This window comes from Drosophila subpulchrella, unplaced genomic scaffold (genome assembly GCF_014743375.2).
Source record: "Drosophila subpulchrella strain 33 F10 #4 breed RU33 unplaced genomic scaffold, RU_Dsub_v1.1 Primary Assembly Seq15, whole genome shotgun sequence".
In the NCBI taxonomy this organism is placed as follows: domain Eukaryota; kingdom Metazoa; phylum Arthropoda; class Insecta; order Diptera; family Drosophilidae; genus Drosophila; species Drosophila subpulchrella.
In genome coordinates this window covers 533,723-558,727 of record NW_023665489.1, presented here as the reverse complement: position 1 = coordinate 558,727, position 25,005 = coordinate 533,723, and the positions used below count along the sequence as shown (strand labels likewise).

Here is a 25,005-nt window from a genome sequence, read left to right as displayed (position 1 = left end):
CTACTCTTGGTAAAATCAACAGACTCATGGTTAGTCGATTGTTGCCGAATCTGACCTCCACCTCGAGCTGTGCACTTATTTCGCCGCATCTTCCGTCTGCCAAACTTGCCGTCTCGTCCTTGTAATCCTTTCTAGAGCAGCAAGTTTGTCCACCAGTTCCTCGCTAACGAAGCTCGCTGTTGCCCGGTGTCTATTGTGCCTTTGTAAGTGTTCCCACCAATCATCACCGCTGCGGAAAACTGCTGCTCCTCTTTGATTAGCTTGCCAGTTAGTTTGGGGAGGTAGCACCGTGCGATTTCCTGCTCGTTTGCAGCACTCAATGCTTCTGAAACCCACTTTTCCGCATACACAGCAGAATAGCAGTTGTTAATTGCGACATCCAAGGGCCCAGTGTCCGCTTCCGCCACACTTTCGGCAGGCCTCCTGAGGGTCGCAGAGAGATCGGCCGTGTGAGCTTAGGGAAGCGTCACCGTTCTCAGACTGGGGTGAACAGGTACCTCGCTCTACAGGATAACGCCATTCGAAACGACGATCGTCTGTCCCTTGCGGCTAGTGATCCTGATCAAGAATATATATACTTTATGGGGTTGGAAACGCTTCCTTCTGCCTGTTACATACTTTCCGACGAATCTAGTATACCCTCTTACTCTACGAGTAACGGGTATAATAATAATATTGAAATATTCAATATATGTAAAACATGTTGTGTGTATTGAATATAAAACAAGGAAGAACGCTATAGTCGAGTGTCTCGACTATCAGATTCCCGTTACTCAGCTAAAGGGACCAAAGGGAAATGGAGATAAGCAAGCAGCAAAGCGAGATTGAAATGCGCCACCTACCGGCGGTAGACAGATTTAAGCGTTATGGGCGTTAGGGTGGGCGTAGCAAATTTTTTTTTGGGTCAATCGATAGGTATTGACAAGACCAATACAGTTCAGTTAAAATTTTGTATCTAGCATGAAAATTGTGGGCGCCACAGGTTTGGGCGGTTTGTGGGCGTTAGAGTGGGCGTGGCATATTCGCGTAACAAACTTGCGCTGCGCACAAGGCTACGGAATCCAAATCTGAGATCCCAATTCTCTATCCTTGATAGTTTCCGAGATATCCACTTTCATATTTACGATTTTTTAAAGTTTGTTGGCGGTTTGTGGGCGTTAAAGTGGGCGTGGCAAACTTTTTTTGGGTCAATCTATAGGTATTGATGAGAACAATACATTTCAGTTAAAATTTCTATTCTAGCATCAAATCTGTAGGAGCCACAGTTTTGGGCGGTTTGTGGGCGTTAGAGTGGGCGTGGCACTCTACTGAAACAAAATTGCGCTGCGTAAGAAGCTCAGGAATCTGCACGCCGAATCTCAATGGCCTAGCTCTCATAGTTTCCAAGATCTTAGCGTTCATCCGGACAGACGGACAGTCGGACAGACGGACATGGCTAGATCAACTCGGCTAGTGATCCTGATCAGGAATATATATACCTTATGGGGTCGGAAACGCTTCCTTCTGCCTGTTACATACTTTCCGACGAATCTAGTATACCCTTTTACTCTACGAGTAACGGGTATCTTATTTTAAATGTTCTTGGCCATGTAACAGCAAAGATGTATATATTCTGTTTTATGTTAAAAAGTAGTTTGAATACATAATTAAACATTGTTTTTTTCAAAAATTCTTATACTGAACTCTTCTCAAGGTTGCCGACTGGAATTTATACTACTTAAGCTTTGTATTAATTGAGCAGTAAAAAATGTATTTTTTGGTTGGCAAAAATCCTCATACTGAATCCTCGAGGGTGCCGGCTGGAAATGACGCTACAGTGCTTGCTCACTATCAAGCGGCGTTCAGCTAAAATTAGGGGTCAAAACTGTGCTCGAGTTTTTCAATAACTGAGTTATATAGGGATGACTTCTGATCATGGTATTGAGGTACACTTATGTGGAAATAAACATGACTATGGACGGTAGTCCACTTTGTGACGAAGCACACTGCATCACTGCTGTGATGGTCCGATCATAACTAGTGGTACAACAATCATAAAGATATTGCAAAACCTAAAATGATAGCATACAAAAACTGTAACAATTTTCATTCGTTTGGGAAAAATATCGGTGAAAGCAATATATCAAACAAAAACACCTCGTAACGAGGTAAAAATATAGTGACGATCGCACCCTCAGCAAACAAAAGTTCTGATGTCAACTTTTGTGACGAAAATGTATTATACAATCTACTATTGTAGATAAATACAATTTCTTAATTTTTTTTCATTCGGCACGGCAAATATTCCTAATGCTAATTTTTAAAATAAATGTAAAAAAAAATTTGTTTTAAAAAAAAAATTTTATTTTAGAAAATTGAGAATGATTTACTTTTGGAATCGAGAGCGGCTATGCTTGAACTCGAGAGCGCTTAAGCTTGACTTCGAGAAATCTTCTTCTCGAAACCGAGAAGTTTTATACTAAAAGAGAGGCAAATTATTTTCCAACAAGTGTTCTTAAACCAAGAGCACGTCTTCTTGATTTCAGTAAAAGCGCACTCGGCCTACTATTGAGCACGGAAATACTGAAGTCGAGACTGATGAGATCGGTTTCTTTTCTCGGTGTACGAGTAACGGGTATAATAAATAAAACTACTACTAATATTACGGTAAGGTTAAATATTTCATTGATAAAATTGACAATTTGACAATGAATTTTATTTTGTGTGTGTGTGCAATAGGGCCGACTTATATATCCTTTTGATATCTTTAATGTTATGTTTAATAAAGAAAAAGTTGATAAAAATAAGTTTTAGACGGTGCGCAAGAGCTCCTAAGGTTTTTTGGCATATTTTATATCCGTCTGGATGCCGAAGACTTTATTTTTAACTTTGATTGTTTGCTAAACAGTATTATTTACCTTTTATAAGCTCTGAAGTCGTTCAGTTTATAAAGTCAAGGTCCGTGGAAGGCAAATACTACTGTCATTCAATATACTAAAACTTCTGTAATGCGAATTGCTTTATGATAAAATAGCCCTTAATCTTGAAAAATGTAAAATAAAATCGCTTTTTCAATATGAATACCACAAAATTAACTTTAACCTTCTGTACAACCTATATTAAAAGGTAAACAAACAAATCTATTGCTTCCAGACCGAGCACGGTCCTTTTGCATTCAGAGATAGAAGTTCTACGGACTAGGCTACTTTGAAGTGATTGAAATTATGAAATAAGGTTCTCTTTTTATGCATTACTCGATCAGAATCAAAAAGTTGAAAAATTTAAGGAAAGGAAGAAACATTTTTGTGTTGTGTGAGTCATTTTTACAGAAGGTTTGAGACCTTTACGCACCGCCTAAGCTTTCAAATATGAATTCTGATTTCTGATACATTTAGTTTGTACAGAAAACTACCGGATGATGAGCTCATACTCCCATATAAAAAAGTCTACCCTAGTGTGCAACTTAAGTTATGAAAGCTTAATTACTTATCGAATTGGGCATATCAAATCTTACTGTAGCACAAACGCTCCATTGCCGGCACAAGATAATCGTCGCAAACAATCGCCAGAACGACGAAGAGGTACATGCTGAGGAAAAAAGACACAACTGCCGATATCCAACTTTTCTGTCGCATAAAGTTGGGGAATTCCACGATGGCCGGCAGAGTGCAATTAAGTTCATCCACATCAATGCTCCTATATGCAAACGCGAAGTGTTCCCATTCTAAAATAAAAAAAATAATTACATCTTAACAAAACCAAACTTTTTAAATGACCTATTTATAAAATAAACACAGTGCTCTAGTCAAGGGTTTTTATCTAAAAAATTGAAATAAATTATCTCCAATAAGAAAATTATGGCAGTTAAAACAAGAAAGAAGGCTATCAGTAGCTCGCAACTCTGGTACGCGTTTTCTAAATAAATATGCATAAATACGCCAGTAGCTAATTGTAACATAAAAACACAACATTTGTTCCAGCACGTTCTTTTCCGAATCGTTTCTAAGACCTAGTACTTAAGAATCTTTTTGAAAATAGAAACTTACATATTTTGTCTTCCATTAAAGCGAGGTGACCCCAGATCGGTGTTTGTTTAGTTATAAAGTTCAATTACTAATAATACTACAATTTACAGATAACAAAGTAAACATGTCTTGTGCAGGTCGCGAACCCGGGTCACGCCATGCCCTTGTTAATTGTTCGAATGGAAATCGGAATATTTAAAATATATTATATTATCTTGATCTATATGAAAGAGTTAAAATCGATCTCCGTCATGGTCCCCCAGCTTTCATATCGATTTGTTATTTTTCATATCAGATTAATAAGTTTGTTATATCAAAATCAGTCTCTGACTAGCATTCGTTGTAGTCAGACGTGTTTTCTTTTCGCTATGAAATTTTATTTGTGCTCCGAGTGCAATGCTGAAGTTACAGCAGCGCAGCTTCGCGGTTTTGAAGCGGTTCGTTGCTCATCGCTTTGTCGTTGTACTTTTCACACTGCATGTGTTGATCTCCCGGAGGATGCTATTAGATTATTAACAAATATGCCGAATCTACTCTGGCAGTGTGATCGCTGTGTTGTGAGTAATGATTCACACTCCAAAATCGATGAAGTAATGGAAGAACTTCATGACCTGAAGAGTCTATACATGGATTTAAACTCAAAGTTTCTGAAGGCTTTTCCCAATTCTACCACTGACAATAGCAATGTCAGTCAGCGTAAGAAAGTGGTGAAACCATTGGCTTCAGCTTCTTCAATTGGTCGTCAAGCCAAACATGCAGACCGGATACCCCCTGCACCAGTTTCTACTGCCGCCAGGAACCATGCAAAGAATAACAGGAACAAGAGGCGAATAGTTGGTCAAGCTCCTAGTTGTGAACTACTCGAAGTTGTGGCGAGCAATAAATTCCTTCATATTGGTAGATTCAGAGCGCACGTAAAATCTGATTCTGTGTGTGAATATGTTGCAAATAAGCTAGGTGTGTATACCGCCACCATAATTTGCAAGACTTTAGTCAAAAATGTTGTAGATGTTGCTACACTGGAATTCGTCAATTTCAAATTAGGAATACCTGAGCAGCACTTTCAGACTGTGTTTAGTGATGCGTTCTGGCCCAATCCAATCAAGGTCAGTCGATTCATCCACAGGGATAGGCCTATTGTTGATGGAAACGTTCTGGATTTGCACAATCATCATACATCGGACTCAAAAAAACCCCAATAATCGGCGCCTCTGGTGTCGATTTGACTACGGCAAATTTTTATGATCCTCTTCCTCATCTTCATGCTACTTATTCGCAATGTCAACGTCCGCTGGTTTCGATATCGCTAGCTGCTACCATTACTCTCTCATACGCCGCTCCCAGTGCACTCTTAAGTGTTGGGCGCCCGTCACTCCCAAATCAAAAACATCATCAGCTGGATTTTTCCTTTTTTGTTCTGTCTAACGTTCATCAAACGCTCACTGGAGAGGCGTTGTCACCAGATTCCATTAAGATTCCCGCTCTAAGCGCGCTCTTCGGAGATGTGCACTCATCACATTCAAAACAACATCGGCAACAGCTGGATTTGTCGTTGTCTATTTCGCGCGACTTTTGTCAAACGCTCTCTGGAGAGCTGCTCTCATCATATTTCATCAAGATTCCCGCTCTAAGCGCGCTCCTCGGAGTTGCGCTCTCATCATCTTGCGCCTCTCTAACGAAGTACCTAGAACATTGACTGGATTCTTACTCTTCATTAGGTTGGAACCCGCTCATTGAAAATATGTTCTCTACATATTTGCCGCTGGAGTTAAACCAACATCGGATGCTGCTATCTTCGGATTCTGATACTATTGAGCTCAGCGCGCCTTTTGGGATAGCGCTCTCTTTTATGAGTAGTCGGATACACTCTTCACTGTGCTCTTCATCGCCTCTCTCCATTGATGCAATTTCTTCTACGCTCATTGGATGGCCGTCACAGAATAGGCATGCGTCCGTAAGAAAATCATTTACATATTCTCAATTTGACTGCACTATTATTCCATGGAACGACGATCTCAACCTGCCTATAAATATACGTACGGATACGTTGCGCAAGGTACTTAATAGTACTTATGATCATGCGAGGCCGACATCTAATTTGGATGTTGAGAATTCCTCTTCAACAATATGCGCTGACTGGCAACCTGCTAGGGGCTTGCCTACAGTAAACTCAAATAGCCATCATTCAGGAAATATTGGCCTGAAAATATACTTTCAAAATATATCCGGCATGAGAACTAAAACGCAGTCTGTCTTTATGAATACTTCCAACAGTGACTATGACATTATCACACTGGTTGAGACTTGGCTAAATTCTAACTTTAGTTCGAATGAATTCTTCGATCCTAAATTATTCCAAGTTTTCGTAAAGATAGAGACTTCGGCAGAATGCAGTGCGAGAGAGGAGGTGGTGTCATCGTGGCTGTAAGCCGTAAATTCTGTTGCACTGTAATTCGACTCCTTAATGATGACTCCCTTCTGGACCAATTGGCGGTGGCGGTGTCTGGCTCATCCGGGAAAATATCGATTGTGGCTTCCTATGTTCCACCTGGCAGTGATTCTGGGCTTTACCAGGCTCACTTAGACAACATCTCTAACATACATGCCAGCTTGGAGGACTCTGATGGCATATGTGTGGCTGGAGACTTCAACCTCAGCTCTGTTTTCTGGACGTGGGACCGACAAGCATCTGCTATGGTGCCCGGAAATGTTCATCATTCACATGAAATAATTGTCATTGATGACTGTTTTAGTATGGGCCTCACCCAAATTAATAATGCTTTCAATGATTTGCATAAGCTGCTTGATTTAATCTTCATTAATTCTATTGTTCACTCTAACGTAACTCTGGCTGAATTTACGATTTCAAATTGTGTTGTACATCACAAACCCTTGTGCTTAAACATCGAATTTTACACCTTTCTGCCATTCAATGATTCTAATCCTAGATATATATTTGATCCCTCTAGTTTGAATTCCCTAAGGGATTGCCTACTATCCTTAAATTGGGGTGCCTTGCTATCGAACCCTTGCATAGAAACTAATTATAAAACCTTTCTTTCAACGATTAGAAGTACTCTTGACAGTATAGTCCGTTCCAAGATACGGGGTTCCTACAGGCTTCCTTGGTATACTAAGGGACTGAAAAATAATCAAAAACCTTAGAAACAAATACTACAAAAAATTTTATAAAACACATAACCTGGCCGATGGTGAAAGATATAGGCAACACAAACGGAAGTTTGAGTTTCTTAATAAATTTCTATATAGCCAATACATTTGTGTAGTTGAGCATAGCTTGAAGGCCAACCCTAAGGCGTTTTGGCGCTTTGTCAACTCAAAAAAATCATGTTGCTTCCACTGAGGCCGATATCGCAAATTTGTTTGCTGCCTTTTTTTCCTCGAACATGGAACCTTCCGATGATTGGTATGACCTGGAAACTTTAAATTCAATTGCAGAAATTTGCAAAATTGGGAGCCTGGACATATCGTATGATGACATTTCTGAATCAATTAGTTATTTTGATGATTCCCCAAGACTAGACTTTGATGGAATTTCTTCATTCTTCCTTAAGAATTGTATTGCCAGTCTTTACCTACCCCTGCAAATTCTGCTCTCTTCTTCCGTGTCTCAAGGAAAATTCCCAGTTAGATGAAAAATTTCTAGAGTAACGCCGGTCCATAAGGGAGGAAGTAAATTTGACATTTCTAACTATAGCCCAATTGCTAAGATCAGCAACATAGCTAAATTGTTCGAAAGAATAATTTTCAAAAAATTATCTTTCTTAATAAAGTCTTACATCGAACCTAATCAACATGGCTTCATGCCCGGTCGATCTACGACGACCAACTTGGCTGTCTTTACCAATCACTGTATAAATGCATTTGAGGATCATTTGCAGATCGACACACAGATTACACAGATTTTGCCAAAGCTTTTGACAAGGTTTGTCACCAGGCCCTAAAGGCAAAACTTTCCAAACTTGGCTTTCACTCCTCTTTTCTTAACTGGATAGCATCGTATTTGGATAACCGACGCTATCATGTTGAAGTAGGTGGTGCACTATCCCATCCTTATAAAGCGACATCTGGACTTTCTCAGGGTAGCTCCCTTGGCCCTTTACTTTTCATTATTTTTATACCCTTGCAGAGGGTATATTGATTTCAGTCAGAAGTTTGCAACGCAGTGAAGGAGACGTTTCCGACCCCATAAAGTATATATATTCTTGATCAGCATGACTAGACGAGTCGATCTAGCCATGTCCGTCTGTCCGTCTGTCCGTCTGTCCGTCTGTCCGTCCGTTTCTACGCAAACTAGTCTCTCAGTTTTAAAGCTATCGGGCTGAAACTTTCCCAAAAGTCTTATATCTTTTGCAGGTAGTATATAAGTCGGAACCAGCCGGATCGGACAACTATATCTTATAGCTCCCATAGGAATAATCGGACAAAAAAATGAAAAATAATTATATCTTTGGTGTTTTTTAGCATATAAACTCCTAAGCTTGGAAATAACAATTTTTAAATAATTTTGAATTTTGAATTAAATTTTATCGAAATCGGACGACTATATCATATAGCTGCCATAGGAACGATCGGAAAATTAGTGGAAAAATAATATGATAAAAATTATAGCTTCGGTGTTTTTCAACATATAACCTCCAACGCTTGGAAATAACATTTTTTAATTAGTTCTGAATTTCGAATTAAATTTTATCAAAATCGGACGACTATGTCATATAGCTGCCATAGGAACGATCGCAAAATTGGTAGGAAAATAATATGAAACAAATTATAGCTTCGGTGTTTTTTGACATATTATCTTATACTATTGGGAATATCATTTTTTGTGTTTTTAAATTTAATAATTATAGCTGCAAGGGTATATAAGCTTCGGCTTGCCGAAGCTAACTTCCTTTCTTGTTATAAATGACATTTGTGCATGTATCCATTTTTCTAGCTTCCTTTTATATGCGGATGAACTAAAGATTTATAGGACTGTCAGTAACATAAATGATTCGATATTGCTTCAATGTGACATAGATAGTATCGGCAGTTGGTGTTCCAAGAATAGTTTGCCTTTAAACCTTAACAAATGCCACATCGTTCGTTATGCGAAACGTTCTGAAACTATTCCATCCACTTATCACATTAATAACTACCCTCTCTCTGTTTTGAATGAAATAGTTGATCTGGGGGTATTATTTTATGACAAATTTCCGTTTAATGACCACCTGAATTTTATATTACCAAAGGCTTATGCAATGTTTGGCTTTGTGAAGAGAAACACTTTATTATTCAAAGATCCGTATTCCAGATTGTCTGTATACTCTGCTTTTGTCCGTTCTAGGGTTGAATATGCTTCCTTTGTTTGGAATCCCTCGGGAAGTGTCCAGATCAATAGGATTGAGAGGTTGCAGAAAAAGTTTTTGAAGTTTGCATTGCAATCCTTGCATTTTACTGAACCGGCACCGCCCTATGATAGTCAGTGTTCCCTACTTCACACTTGTTCCTTGAAGGATCGCCGTGCAACTGCTGGCCTTCTCTTTCTGAATGATCTGCTAATAGGAAATATTGATTGTCCTTGCCTGTTGGGATGCATCAATTTTAATGTTCCTGCCAGGAATCTCCGTACCATGGTTCCATTCCTGGACCGTGCTGTCAGGACTAATTATGCTCGCAATGAGCCACTACTAAGGGCTCTTAGATTATTTAATTCTTTGCCTTCCAGCATTAGATTCAGCTGGGGGGCCAATAAAGATATACTAAGGCAAACCCTTAAGGAATATTTTTTAAGTAATTTTCAATAATAGATTTAAGGTAATCGTATGTAGCCAGATAAGGATTCATCCATTGGCGATAAGTAAATAGATAAATAAATAAATAAATAAAATCTCGGCTGAGGAACTTGTGAGTAAAAGGGTATACTAGATTCGTCGGAAAGTATGTAACAGGCAGAAGGAAGCGTTTCCGACCCCATAAAGTATATATATTCTTGATCAGGATCACTAGCCGAGTCGATCTAGCCATGTCCGTCTGTCCGTCTGTCCGTCCGTCCGGATGAAGAGCTAGGATATTGAGATTTGGCGTGCAGATTCCTGAGCTTCTTGACTTTTTTTGGGTCAATCGATAGGTATTGATGAGAAAAATTCATTTCAGTTAAAATTGTTAGTCTAGCATCAAAACTGCAGGAGCCACAGTTTTGGGCGGTTTCTCGGCGATAGAGTGGGCGTGGCACTCTGCTGAAACAAACTTGCGCTGCGTAAGAAGCTCAGGAATCTGCATGCCAAATCTCAGTAGCCTAGCTCTTAAAGATTCCGAGATCTCAGCGTTCATCCGGACGGACAGACAGACGGACAGACGGACATGGCTAAGTCGGCTCGGCTAGTGATCCTGATCAAGAATTTATATACTTTATGGGGTCGGAAACTCTTCGTTCTGCCTGTTACATACTTTCCGACGAATCTAGCATACCCTTGTACTCTACGAGTAACGGGTATAAAAAGAGCAAAATACGATTCGAATGCAAATTTCTAAACATATTTCCAGTTACCAGTCTATGTTTAGGACTGCAATCTTCGTTTTGACCCTTTTTGGGTACCACCAACAATACTCTCATATCAGCACCATGGTAAAAAGCCTTGAGCTGCGGAAGAAGCTCTAAAATCTGTATGCTTAATCCCAACATTCTAGCTCTTATAGTTTCCAAAATCTCGCCGTTTATACAGACAGGCAGGACAGACAGACATCAAGAATATATACTATAGGGTCGGAATCGCTTCCTCTTACCTGTTACATAGTTTTTAACGAATCTCCTATATCCCTACGCTACGAGTAACGGATTATAAAATCGCAATAGCACTAAACATTAATTTATCGAGATAAAATGGTGTCAGGCGCACACAACGATAAGGAGAACATTTTTTATATCAACTTATTCCGCGTCCGCTATTTCTAAATGGGTTAAGATACGTGATACACCCAAAAAAAAATCTTCAAGTGTCAATTTGATAAGTGTGGGTGAAAATGACACTACACTTAGTACCAAATTATTTGGATCAATTTGATCCCAAATAAGTATTAAAAGTATACTACATTGTATGAAAAATAATATTTGACCCTAAATAGTGTCATTTTGACAACTACCGTGGATACTTCGATACCGATAAAAGCTTTTTTTGATTGTTCGAGTTTAAAGTATAGGTTATCATAAGATTTGAACTAAGCATCCGCGGGAAACGTTGTGCGATAGACCAATGGGTAAGGTGTCTGTCTATGGTGCGAAAGGTCCCCGGTTCAAGTGCGCGCCGTTGTACGATTTTTATACCCTTGCAGAGGGTATATTGATTTTAGTCAGAAGTTTGCAACGCAGTGAAGGAGACGTTTCCAACCCCATAAAGAATATATATTCTTGATCAGCATGACTAGACGAGTCGATCTAGCCATGTCCGTCTGTCCGTCTGTCCGACTGTCCGTCTGTCCGTCTGTCCGTCCGTTTCTACGCAAACTAGTCTCTCAGTTTTAAAGCTATCGGGCTGAAACTTTCCCAAAAGTCTTATATCTTTTGCAGGTAGTATATAAGTCGGAACCAGCCGGATCGGACAACTATATCTTATAGCTCCCATAGGAATAATCAAAAAAAAATTTTTTAAAACTATATATTTGGTGTTTTTTAGCTTATAACCTCCTAAGCTTGGAAATTACATTTTTTAATTCATTCTGAATTTCGAATTAAATTTTATCAAAATCGGACGACTATATCATATAGCTGCCATAGGAACGATCGGAAAATTGGTAGGAAAGTAATATGAAACAAATAATAGCTTCGGTGATTTTTAACATACAACATCCCACGCTTGGAAATAACATTTTTTAATTAGTTTTGAATTTTGAATACAATTTTATCAAAATCGGACGACTATATCATATAGCTGCCATAGGAACGATCGGAAAATTTGTAGGAAAATAATATGAAACAAATTATAGCTTCGGTGTTTTTTGACATATTATCTTATACTATTGGGAATATCATTTTTTGTGTTTTTAAATTTAATAATTATAGCTGCAAGGGTATATAAGCTTCGGCTTGCCGAAGCTAACTTCCTTTCTAGTTAAGAATAATATCTAATATTTCTCTTACAATTGTAAAAAAAAAGTTATATTTAAAACGTTTCCTGATTTCAAATAAAAAAGAAAATAAAGTTTGTCATGAGCGGGACTCGAACCACTTACCCTCAGGCCCGTGCATCAAAAACAATGCGCTAGCACTCTGAGCCACGCTTATATTTTTTATTAAGCGGCAAAATGCTTTTTTGTGACAAAAAAGCTTTTTTGTAGAAAACATTTTTCCAGTGACAAAGGGATCCTATATTAGGGTCAATTTGATGTTATCCGTAGCAAAGATTTTTTGACACTCAATAGTATCACATTGACACCTAAATAATGGCATATTGATGACGATTTTTTTTGGGTGTACATGTCGTTGACCAATCGTACATTAAACACGCTGCTATTGGAAATTACCGCATAAAAAAACCCAAAATCGTTACTGAAGCATGCCGAGTAAGAAAATTTTTTTTATTTAATTTCACAGGAAGACAACATTGAACTTTGTGAAATTTCCAGAAACGAGTCCTACTTTTCCATGCGTAAAAGTCTCAGACAAATTGTTGTGCCATCACCTACAGGTTCCGCGATATAGCTAAGAATACACAAAAACGATGTTTGCTCATAAATTGAATTACTGAATTCACTGAAGCTCACTCTCAGAACATAACGGTATTTCAAAAAAATTACTCCCCATCTTGAACCATTGCCCACGTCTTTGCACATGTCTTTGACGACAAAGTTAAAATTCCTTAATTTTTCACAATTTCTCTGATGAAAACAAATCTAAAATGGAAGTAATTTTTATTTTTATTGGAATCTATTGTCTGCTCTATGCCTTAATTTCGGTCTAAAGCGTTTTCATGAGAATATTTTAATGGATATGTATGGCACAAAAACGTTTTGTTTTAGTTTTACTATCTGTTTCTATATGTTGTCAAAATTAACGTCAAACTCCGAAGATGGGGACTGTTATACCCGTTACTCGTAGATTGAAAGGGTATACTAGATTCGTTAGTTTGTAACAGGCAGAAGGAAGCGTTTCCGACCCAATAAAGTATATATATTCTTGATCAGGATCACTAGCCGAATCGATCTAGCCATGTTCGTCTGTCCGTATGAACGCTGAGATATCGGAAACTATAAGAGCTAGGTTTTTGCGATTTGGCATGCAGATTCCTGAGCTTCTTGCGCAGCGCGAGATTGTTTCAGCAGGGTGCCATGCATACTCTACCGCCCACAAGCCGCTTAAAACTGTGGCTCCTACAGCTTTGATGTTAAAATAAAAATTTTAACTGAAATGTATTGTTCTGATCAATCCAATTTATCAAAAAAAAAGTTTGCCAACGCTCACAAGCCGCTCACAAACTTCAAAAAATCGTAAATATGAGCGCGGATTTTTCGGAAATTATCAAAGATAGAGAATTGGGATCTCCGATTTAAATTCTGTAGCCTTGTACACAGCGCAAGTTTGTTACGCGAATATGCCACGCCCACTCAAGCGCCCACAAACCGCCTAAGCCTGTGGCGCCCACAATTTTCATGCTAGAAAAAAATTTTAACTGAAATGTATTAGTCTCGTCAATACCTATCGATTGACCCAACAACAATTTGTCACCCCCACTCTAACGCCCATAACACTTAAATCTGTCTACCGCCCACATAACAATATATTGAGATCGCTGGTAGGTGGCGCAATTCAATCTCGCTTTGCTGCTTGCATATCTCCATTTCCCTTTGGTCCCTTTAGCTGAGTAACGGGTGTCTGATAGTCGAGGTACTCGACTATAGCGTTCTTTCTTGTTATACCCGTTACTCGTAGAGTAAAAGGGTATACTAGATTCGTCGGAAAGTATGTAACAGGCAAAAGGAAGCGTTTCCGACCCCATAAAGTATATATATTCTTGATCAGGATCACTAGCCGAGTCGATCTAGCCATGTCCGTCTGTCCGTCTGTCCGGATAAACGCTGAGATCTTGGAAACTATGAGAGCTAGGCTATTGAGATTTGGCGAGCAGATTCCTGAGCTTCTTACGCAGCGCAAGTTTGTTTCAGTAGAGTGCCACGCCCACTCTAACGCCCACAAACCGCCCAAAACTGTGGCTTCTACAGTTTTGATGCTAGAGTAAAAATTTAAACTGAAATGAATTGTTCTCATCAATACCTATCGATTGACCCAAAAAAAAGTTTGCCACGCCCACTTTAACGCCCACAAACCGCCTACAAACTTCAAAAAATCGTAAATATGAACGCGGATATCTCGGAAACTATCAAAGATAGAGTATTGGGATTTCAGATTTTGATTCCGTAGCCTTGTACGCAGCGCAAGTTTGTTATGCGAATATGCCACGCCCACTCTAACGCCCACAAACCGCCCAAGCCTGTGGCGCCCACAATTTTTATGCTAGATTAAAAATTTTAACTGAAATGTATTGGTCTCGTCAATGCCTATCGATTGATCCAAAAAAAAATTTGCCACGCCTACCCTAACGCCCACAATGCTTAAATCTGTCTTCCGCCGGTAGGTGGCGCATTTAAATCTCGCTTTGCTGCTTGCATATCTCCATTTCCCTTTGGTCCCTTTAGCTGAGTAACGGGTATCTGATAGTCGAGGTACTCGACTATAGCGTTCTTCCTTGTTTTCCTAGTAATATCGTCTTGTATTAAGAGTCTGATTAATCAAAAATATTTAAGATAAGTCGTTAAACATCGTTTTTTTTATTCTTAGCTATACCGCGTAACCTGTAAGTAATGGAACACAAGTTTGTGTGGAACTGTTACTCACGAGGATCGAATTATCATGAAAAACTAGGAATTGTTTATGGACATTTTTGGCTGTGTTGTTTCTTAATTATTTTTTAACACAAAATTATATACCAGATCCTTTTGTTATTGAAGGTGAGGTCGTCAATTTTATGTTCAATAAATTATACAAATTTTCAAAAATTTTAAGCAATCCAATCTTTTGCTTACCATGGTTGTAGTGCTTGAAGTTGATTGAGTCCCAGCCGGAGAACATTGTGCTTATTATGAATCAGAACCTTTTCACAATTTCAAATTTATATATAAAAATAAATCATGTCTATATCCCCAACAAAGGAGAAAAGATCGTTTTTTTTTGAATGATTTAGTAAAGCATCGCTTGATTTAAAATTTGTTTTGGGCCTATAAGACAGGAACACAAAATCTACTGAGTTAAAATTCTCCACGTACTTATATTTCAATTTAATGAAATTTAGATGTTTTAAATTTTGAATTTTATGACATATTACTAAGCTTGTTGATAATCTGGGTATTCCCTAAACTGTTGAATTGCTGAATTGTTAAAAATTCAACAGAAAATTTCAGCAATTAAGGGCACGACCCTAAAAGTGCCCTGTTGAATTTTCAATTTTAAGATGACAGCTGTTATATAAGCTGCTTGTCAGATTGTCAAATTGCCAGTCTGTGTTTACCAAAGATTATGTTTAAAATTAAGAAAAATGCGAAGAAAATCCAAAAAACTAAACTATTAGAACTGCTATTAGTCAGCATCCTATTAGATATCCTTTATATGCATATTTTATACGTTTGCAATTCCTCCATGTTTACCATGTGACCACAGTTACACTCTTACTTTTAGTCGAGAACAGCGACAACTCTGGTTTTCAGCAATCAAACAAAATTTTCAACAGCCCCGAGGCTGTTGAATTGTTGAAATTTCTTACAGTTGACTTTGTATAGAAAAGCTGATTACAGCTGATCAAAACTCAACAATTCAGCAATTCAACAGTTTAGGGAATACCCTGAATATATAAAAATATCGATATATCGGTATGATTAGTAACCATGTGCGTTCAATTAACTTATATAAAAATTATAATATTAATAATAATATTAATTATTAATTCATTAATATTAATATTAGTATTTTTATATAATATAATATTAATTATTAACTAATTAATATTAATATTAGTATTTTTATATAAATTAATTGAACGCGCATGATTACTAATCATGATGTAAAAAAGGAGCGACAAAATAGTACGCTACCTTTTCGTGATGTATGATACATTGCTGCTGACGTGTATCAATAAGTGAAATTTAGATAATAATTAAGTTAAATACTTAATATTTTAAAACTATGAAGTTAGTAAATTATTTATAACTGTTCAGGACGTTTTGGTTTTTACGTCTCCACGATCGATACGGTTGCGGTGGCAACCGATATCGTTTTTACAAGTGAAATTTTGTATAATTAATTAAAAAGAAGAAAATCGATCATAGGCATCTGATTCGCAGGTTGTTAGTTAGTTTTGGTTTTTTTTCTTCTTCTTTTTATAAAGTATTCAATATAGTCTTTTATCCAGAATTGAGGAGTTAATATAAGCATTATTACCCAGCTCCAAAAAAAAAGGCTAAGGCAGGTTAACTAATTTGGAACTATGGGTGGTGGAATCTACAGGGGTGGTCAAAAGTATTTACACAAAACAAAAGTTAAATATACTCATAATTTGAACTTACTTCATGTACATTTTGGCATCTATGGAAAGGTAATTTAAATTCCGTATGAATGATAAAAGACTTTTCTTAACCCATTCAGTACTTATTGAATGAGCCGATTTTTTGTGAAAATCTAATTCTTAAACTTTTTTCCACTTCTTGGAAACTACAATTTTTTGATGCTTAAAGTTTTTCCAAACAAAACTAATAGTAACTGCAAAAATAATTTTTTAAAAATCGTGCTGCTTCTATTTTTTTTTAACTTTTTGAATATGTCAGAAAAAAGTAGTATGAAAAAGAGAAAAATATGGCTCGTATGCAAATTTCAAAACATTTTCCAACAATAACAATAACAATAATATTATTAATATTTATTAATATGAGATATTTTAAACTGAAAAGATGCCAAAAATTAAAAAACCTATTTAATTTAAATTTGTTTCCGCAGTGCCAGAGCAAGCATTTGTGGAAAACCAAGTCAGATAAATAGATACAAATAAAGGGTGTTTTTTTAGAGGTATAGAACTTTAAGATGGCATTACTGTTCAAGATGGCGACCGATTTAACAGCTGTCAAATGATTTATTCTCAGTTTGGTTTGGCCATTGATCATGAATAGACTCACGCCTGAACAACGCTTGCAAATAGTGCAATTTTATTTCGAAAATAATGGTTCTGTGCGGAATACGTATCGCGCACGACGTCCATTTTATCGTCGACAAAATCGTCCATCAGATCAGTAAATTCGATTAACCATGGAGCGTTTTCGCACCACGTTTACTCTTATTGATAACTTGCATTCCCAGAGACACCGTACGGTGCGCACAGAAGAAGCTATTGCTAGTGTAGAGCGTAGTATTGAGGAAGACCCAAATGAGTCCATCCGCCATCGAGCACACGAATTGAATCAATAAATACTGATTGGGTTAAGAAATGTTTTGTATCATTAAAACGGCATTTAAATTACCTTTCCATTGATGCCAAAAGTTTACAAGAAGTAAGTTCAAATTATGAGTATATTTAACTTTTGTTTTGTCAAAATATTTATGCCGACCAGTGTAGGCACACTTGTACTCAAAATCCCGCTCTGGCATTGGAAGTATCTTGTTGAACCTGATCACTTGCCTCCTTAATTGGACGAAACCGCTCCAAGTGTAAAAGCGTATGATGCCGATCTGCGCATACCAAGCAATTGAAGCACAAACGTCACACGTCAACCATCAATCTGATCGGATCGCTCGGAACTGTTCCGCAGATCAATAAATAAATTTTACCAGTGTAATCGAGTAAGGCCGATTGTGGACATCTTATCTAGTTTCTGTGATCTTTATCATAACGAAAAGTAAAATAGTTAAAGACAGTAACTCTATACGTAATTAGCATAATAACAATATTATTAGCAAACGTGATTGTGTTTTCGCTTTGTCGCTCGTCTCTATTCTTGAGTTTACCGCAAACTTCTACACTGTGTTGTTGTTGGTGCATTTGCTCTATTATCGTTTCGTCGTGAACATTTATATGCACGAAGAGCTTAACGCTGACCGAACTGCAAGATGCGCCTTCTACATCTATATTGTTTGTATACGCGTATATATTAGACAACCATATAACAACATACTATGTCTGCCTATGTCTGCTGCATCAAACCTTGCTCTTTAAATGACTTAATCACCTCTCGACAGCCCACAATTTGTTGGTGGCTGTGTGACGACTTGCTTACCCTAAATGTGCCAACCTTGGGCACAGTGCTGGCCGTTCTGGAATACCAGTCCTTACCGGCCGGGTTTAAGGACTATCTGCTCGGTTTCAAAAGGCTGAATCTAATCTTAAGGGCCGAATCCTGGTGTTAGATCCAGACAACCTCAGTGCTGACGCTACCTCGGAACCACTAGCCGTGGCTGCCAATTCTACGTCTTGTGATGCTGCTGTCGGCACCAGCTATGATCCAGCACTAGGATCTGATTGTTTAACTCCCAGTATGCCCTCTTTGGATGCAGCAGACGGCCGCAGTGCAGTCGTTTCCTCCGGACCTTCACCTGTCGCTGCCTTTTCTGGACCATCTGATCCCGTCGTACCCCTTGGTCTGCAAGGGGTCAACATTGTCAACATTGACCAGGCATCTACGTCGCGTGCTGCTGCCAATGGCTACGGCACTATTTTTCCGCCCTCAAATGCCAACACAGAACCATCGCAGTCAACCTTATCTGGAGCCGCTCAAAGGGAACCTTATGCCCTTATCGGGCATTGCACAAAAAAAAACTAATTATTGGAGCTTCTGAAGACGATGTCAAAAACCAGCTGAGCAGCAAACTGAATATTTCTCGAAACGAACTAACCGTCCAGAATTTCAAGTTTAAGCAGAGACGTGAAATATCCTCGGTTAAAATTGGACTTCCTGAGGTACATTTTGATAAGGCTCTCAATGTTTCTATATGGTATGAACATGGCATCATTCACAAGTACGTAAACAAGCTTAGTCCTCGGGTTCACGGGCCTCAGATTCCTTCAACCAACATTCCAAAAAACTAAATAATAATATTTCCCTACACTACCAAAATATTCGCAGTTTATTGGGAAAACTTAGTAAACTGCACGTCCGCTGTGTCTCCTTTGATGCCAATGAAATTGATTTTACTAAAAAGTGGCTTAATTCCTCTGTGTATGACTGTTAAATATTTGCGGGAAAAATATGTTATCCATAGATGTCACCGTTCAGTTCGCCTTGGCGGCGGTGTTCTTATTGCCGTCAAGGTCGATTTTGTCTCTCAACGTATTCCGATGATTGGTGCGGATAGCACATTAAAGTTTGTTGCTGTTCGGATCCAGATTCACGATTGTTTCGTTTTTATATCATTCTCGTATATAACCTTGGTCTGATACTAGTCTCTACCTTCAGCATTTGTCTCAAATACATAGTATTCATTCAACCCTTGGCAATCACGATCATCTTATTGTTATGGACGTCTTTAAGCTTCCTGCCATTTCTTGGATGCCCTCAACTGATTCAAATGTTCTCGTTCCAACATCGGCCAACCATGAGTTTGTTCACGGTCTTATTAATCTTTCTTAAGAACAACTGATCTCAGCCTTGAACTGCTCTGGTAAAGTTTTAGACCTTATTTTTGCCTCAGAGTTCGTAACTCGAACTAGCCCTCTAATCCTGAATACACGTACCAACCTACACTTGAGGTTACTTTAGAAGCATCTGTTCCAGTACTGCCATTTCCCGAAATCGAACTAACATCCTTTCGTTGTTTCGTAGAGCTAAGCTTGCAGAAATGAATACGCATTTATCCGAACTCGATTGGTCTTTCATGGATTGAAACGATGATTCCTTACATATTGTTGAACCGTTTTATGGTATACTCCATTCAGCTTTCGATATGTTTGTCCCTTCATTTCCCTCTGCAAACACGTCTCGTAAGCCCCCTTGCTTCTCTCGTAAACTCTCTTTCCTGAAAAACTCCATGTCCAGACTGTTTAAGAAATTTAAGAGAACCGGGCTGCAAACTAACCACTGGAGGTATCTAATTGCTCGATCCATTTTCTGAATCCATAATTCCGAATGCTACAATAGTTACCTAAACCGTTGTAGAACGAAATTCCAAGATAACCCCAAACAGTCCTATGCATCAATTTCCATCTTGTTTTCACCCTGATACTACATCCGCCTCTTGTGACTCCGATATTGCGAACATATTTCCAAAAATTTTCCAGTCTACACTCTTATTTCTCTGAAGTTTGGAAGGAACCCTTTATAATTCCACTTCCTAAAAACGGGAGCAAATCGGATATTAAAAACTCCTGCGGTATTGAAAAACTGAGCGCGGTTCCCAAGTTTTTTGAACAGCTAATTACCGCTCAGCTACAGCACCAATGCAGCGAAGGTCGACGTCTACGAATCTTCTTTAATTTATTTCAGCGCTTTGAAAAATAATAATCAAACTAATGTCATTTTTACGGACTTCAGTAAGGTTTTCAATTCCGTGAACCATCAGTTATTATTGAAAATACTTATACTGTTAGGTTTCCCTATCACGTTGACTTAGTGGATCTCAACATACTTATGGAAATAGACTCAGAGAGTAGCTTTAAAAAAAACATACTCTCCAACTTAGTCCACGTGACCTCTGGTGTTCCGCCAGGAAGCCACCTAGGACCTCATCTGTTTGGAATTTTCATAAATGACTTGCCTCAAGTAGTTCTCTCCTCTTATGTTGTGATGTATGCTGACGACGTAAACTTTGTTTGCCGTTAACTAATCCCAGTCCCCATGTACTTTTTCAAGCCGATTTAAACAATTTGAATTCTTGGTGCATTCAGAATTTTCTGTTTTTAAACCACTCTAAATGTAACTTTATGTCCACGAAACACTTATAGAATTTCTTTGTTCGTCCAACCCTTGAATACTGCTCGTGTGTTAGGTCACCTCAATATGCTAACTTAACTTGTAAGTTCAAGCTACCTTCTTGGGCAAATACAGTTCTCCATCCCTGTAAGGTCAACTCGTCACTTTCGACCAATTGCGCTAAAGATTTGTAAGACCAATTTAGAGTTACATGATCCATTTCGCTTTTTATGATCGTAATATAATAAACTATATTTTTTGATTTTCACTGAATGCTCTTTAAATTTAAATGTAACAAACATCTTACCCACCTGGCAGATATTTGCTGACTTTAATGAAATAAACAGCTTCCATCCGTGCTGTCAGATGCATGCTCTCAAAAACTCTGCAGTCTTGTACAAAATGGCATCTCCGGTGCATCTTAGATGAACCAGATGCTCCCTTTCGTTCCTTACTAGCCAATATTGACTTCTTGCTAATGGGTGCTGTTCTGTGTTGCACATCGAGATGCGCAGAGAGCTCTTCCAATTCCTGCAAAGTAGCCAGGGATTTTCTTCCAGTCTAACCACAGTTCCGCAGGTAATTTCTTAGTCACCATGTAGGCTAAGACATTACTTTGATGGGAGAGAATATTGCCAACTTTTTCCAATGACTTATTGCAGGAACAAGTTCGTAAAAATACCTTAAGCGTGACAGGGTCGCCGCTCTGCACCATGGGCTGCTGCTCTAATACCTGCATATAATCTTAAAACAAAACACGCGTATTATCGTATAAGTTGAATAAAATTTGCCAAGCTTCATGAATATTTGTTTCGATCAGGGCTATTCTTACGTACGCCCTCCATATAGATAGATTCACATAGGGAAACCACGACGAATCTTCAGTCGGGGGGAGGCGTGCATTTGACTAACCAGACTCAGACTGATAAAGGCAGAAGAAAATGTAACTCGGCAATTCACGGGTGTCGCGTGGCCAGAACCACGGCCACGATCGACCTACTGGTAACAATACCCCGGTAGCTGGCAAAGTGCAAAAGCCGGCCGTTGACTTCCAAGATAGCATATATCAAGAAACAGTAATACTAGGAGGGAACACCTAGTTAATCCAACCCATACCGGCAGCCAAGTTAAAGCTCTAGTCTGGTATAAAAGACCTTAGACAATTAGAGAAAAGGGTAGAATCCATTCGGGTGTCTTGCTGACGGAAGCCGGCAGCTCCGAGGAAAGGCGAATTTTCCAGGGGCACTCGTCCACGGAGTCTTCTGCCACCAGGACCAGCCACCATATTTAACAGTCCTTGAGGAGGACACAAATTGCAGCTCGAAAGAATCTTATGTGTCGGACCAGCACCGCCATTGTCCTCAAAGAACGTGGAGAGGATCAACAATAAGGATGTAATGTTTGTGGTCGCAGTACCCGTGATCCCCATGCTCCTGAAAACTGTTCAGCTGTAGGAGCAATCCGTTCAGAGGCGTAGTGACCAATAGCGTACTTCGGAGAAAGTTGTGATGCAATATAAATGTTTTAATCGAGCAATCAATGCAAAAGTGCTATATGCTAAGTGCATAACCAAAGACCAATAGCCTCAAGTAATACAATTGGATAACAAGTGAAAATAAAACAAAACATTGTGTTCGTACCCAAGGGTGCTCCAAATGACCAGCACCCAACAAATCAAGCAGAAGCCAAGTTGGAAGCAGTACCAGGCGCTCAGTAGCACCCACTGCAGATGAGAATTGCTGATCAGCATATTATATGTCTCACTTCCTCACCGTCTTACCGTCTCAACGGTACACTGACCCACCAATGCAGTCAGCACATTTAGCAGTGTCAGCCGAGCCAACTACGCAACTGCTACCATAATCAAAATTCCCTGACCTACTTTAGAATACAGCTTACTTCACTAATCATTACACTAAGCTTCCGTGTTCCAAGAAGTATATAAACATGTATCAAATGAAGAACAAATCAGTTATCAACGCACCTCATAACTCCGCGGTTCTCCTTCCTACCTCTGGGAATAGGGATCGTAATACACTATCTCCACTAGCAGCCAACCATGTTAGCTCAACCCCAGCGCAGCTCAGCATCGCCCGTGGTCCGGCATCCTAGTAAACATCGTTACCATTGCAGCGACGCGATCGGCTTGCGAGTGTCCACTTCGGTTAGGCACAAACACAATGGAAGCTTTAAAAAATGCATTAAAAATCATTTAAACCAACGGAATCGATAGACAAGGTGCGAATAATGATGAACAATTCGAGAAGACAAGTCCCTCCCCCAGCTGTTGAAGAAGTCGCATGCCTCTGGCATAATATATCTATATATTTTGTGTTTAAGTGAATTGGTATACCCAAGAACAGCCGTATTTTGGTGCACGTATATTTATATATATATATATCCAATATAATATTTTCCAAAGCCCATAATCCGCAGCGTCTATATCTCATCGCACTGGATTTAAAAAGGGGTAAGTTTGTCGGAACACGGTTCCTTTCTTATAAACATACATATATAAATATTCATGAATTTTCCTATAATTTTCTAGACTTCTATCAATTTTTCAGCGGCGAGTATCAGCCTTTCAGTTGTATGTGCAATTGCAAGAGCCCTCTGAGCGACGTTTGTAGTCGTGAATAGTCAGCGGTCTGCTGATGTGTGCACCTTAAATTAAATTCGATATTCTCCGCCTGTAAAAATAGTTCACAATTAAATTAATTTCATATGCATTAGCCAATACTATTTTACTTATCCACGGCGCACGCCGATATATTACTCAATAAATTTATAATGTGAAAAAAATTCAAAACCTTGGTGTTCTAGAACTTTAACAAGAGGGGTGTGCTGTCGCGTAGGTCAAGAACAATGACATAACTTTTGACGGACAACCTTGTCAATAGGGAATCGTATTGCACTGCCCGCGACGATCCATTTGGCACACGAATGTGTGAAGGGGAAAGAATATGGCCGAAACGCAGCCCGATCGTATAGCGATCAAGCGACATCTAAGCTTGTGGGGCAGTGTGAGCTGACGACTGACGAGCTTTACGGAGTAATATTATTTTACAGGCACTTCAAATATTTATTCTCGAAATGTTGGAGGGGAGAGATGCTTGCCAACGCACGACCCAAATACGACATAGCTTATGCCGGCAAATGGTGCCTCGGACGCCTCTCCCTCGACCCAAGTCCCTGTCAGGATTCGGGCACTAATTTGCCATCGTAACCCTATTTTCTGTATATCTTTGATGGCCTCCCTTGAGGAATAACGTATTTATAAGCTGCGTTGCAGATTTGTTTGCATATTTAGAGCAACCAGAATCTATGCAGATCAGTGAGTCTAGGGTAATTGTGGACCAAAGGATCAAAGGAAAGCTGCTAGTTGAGATAGTGTATTAGGAGCCCTATTCCCAGAAGTAGGAAGTAGAACCGCGGAGATATGAGTTGCGTTACTAACTGATTTATTCTTCATTTGATACCTGCTTATATACTACTTGGAACACGCGTGGCGTTGCCATCATCTGCACCCCATCGGCGAGATGGCGAAAACAAGTTTGTAGATGTTGGTCTGGAAATCTAACGGATCACTAAGCAGAGGGCAAAAGTAGTCGTCAGCAACGTCGATACCACGACGACACCGTCAGAATTCATGAGCGAGTTGTTTAAAAACAACTTCGCGATTCGGCAGAAAAGCCTACAAAGGCTTGTTTGGCTACAATTGCTGGGTGTTGGTGCGCGCCTGCGCTTGTCATGTTGTCTGGTCTCTTGGCTTCGACCACAAAATTAAGAACTGCCGCTACAAGGAGAACGTCTGCCGACAGTACGGACAGACCGGTCACAGTGCACGTGGTTGCCAGAGCCCGGAGAACTGTCGGGTAAGGGCTACCCGTCGGGACACCATATGTTGTCCCCGGGCTGAGACCAAAAGTCTCTTGGCACTGGTGAAGGAATGTGTTGCCAGATGGAGTTAGGAGATTGTCTGATCTGAAAGGGAAAGCGGAAATCTTTGTGAGCCACAAGAATGTCATCTGTATGCAAGTGGAGCCCCTCACCACCAAGTACGGCG

The 25,005-nt window shown here is 39.1% G+C and overlaps 1 protein-coding gene across 3 annotated transcripts in view; it reads right to left on the bottom strand.

The window, feature by feature from the left end:
* LOC119558936 (sodium/potassium/calcium exchanger 3) overlaps positions 1-15,249 on the bottom strand; it is a 269,312-nt gene extending 254,063 nt beyond the window's left edge. The window contains exons 1-2 of one of the 3 annotated variants that reach the window (XM_037872132.1): positions 15,081-15,249; positions 3,494-3,703 (exon numbers count right to left, since the gene is read on the bottom strand). In XM_037872132.1, the coding sequence (XP_037728060.1) occupies positions 3,494-3,703; positions 15,081-15,126 (256 nt within the window). In that variant the 5' untranslated portion in view covers positions 15,127-15,249. Of the gene's footprint in view, positions 1-3,465; positions 3,704-15,080 lie in introns of those variants that run through there. The other 2 variants (XM_037872133.1, XM_037872134.1) reach the window with 2 other exon arrangements.
* Positions 15,250-25,005: the final 9,756 nt, after the last annotated feature.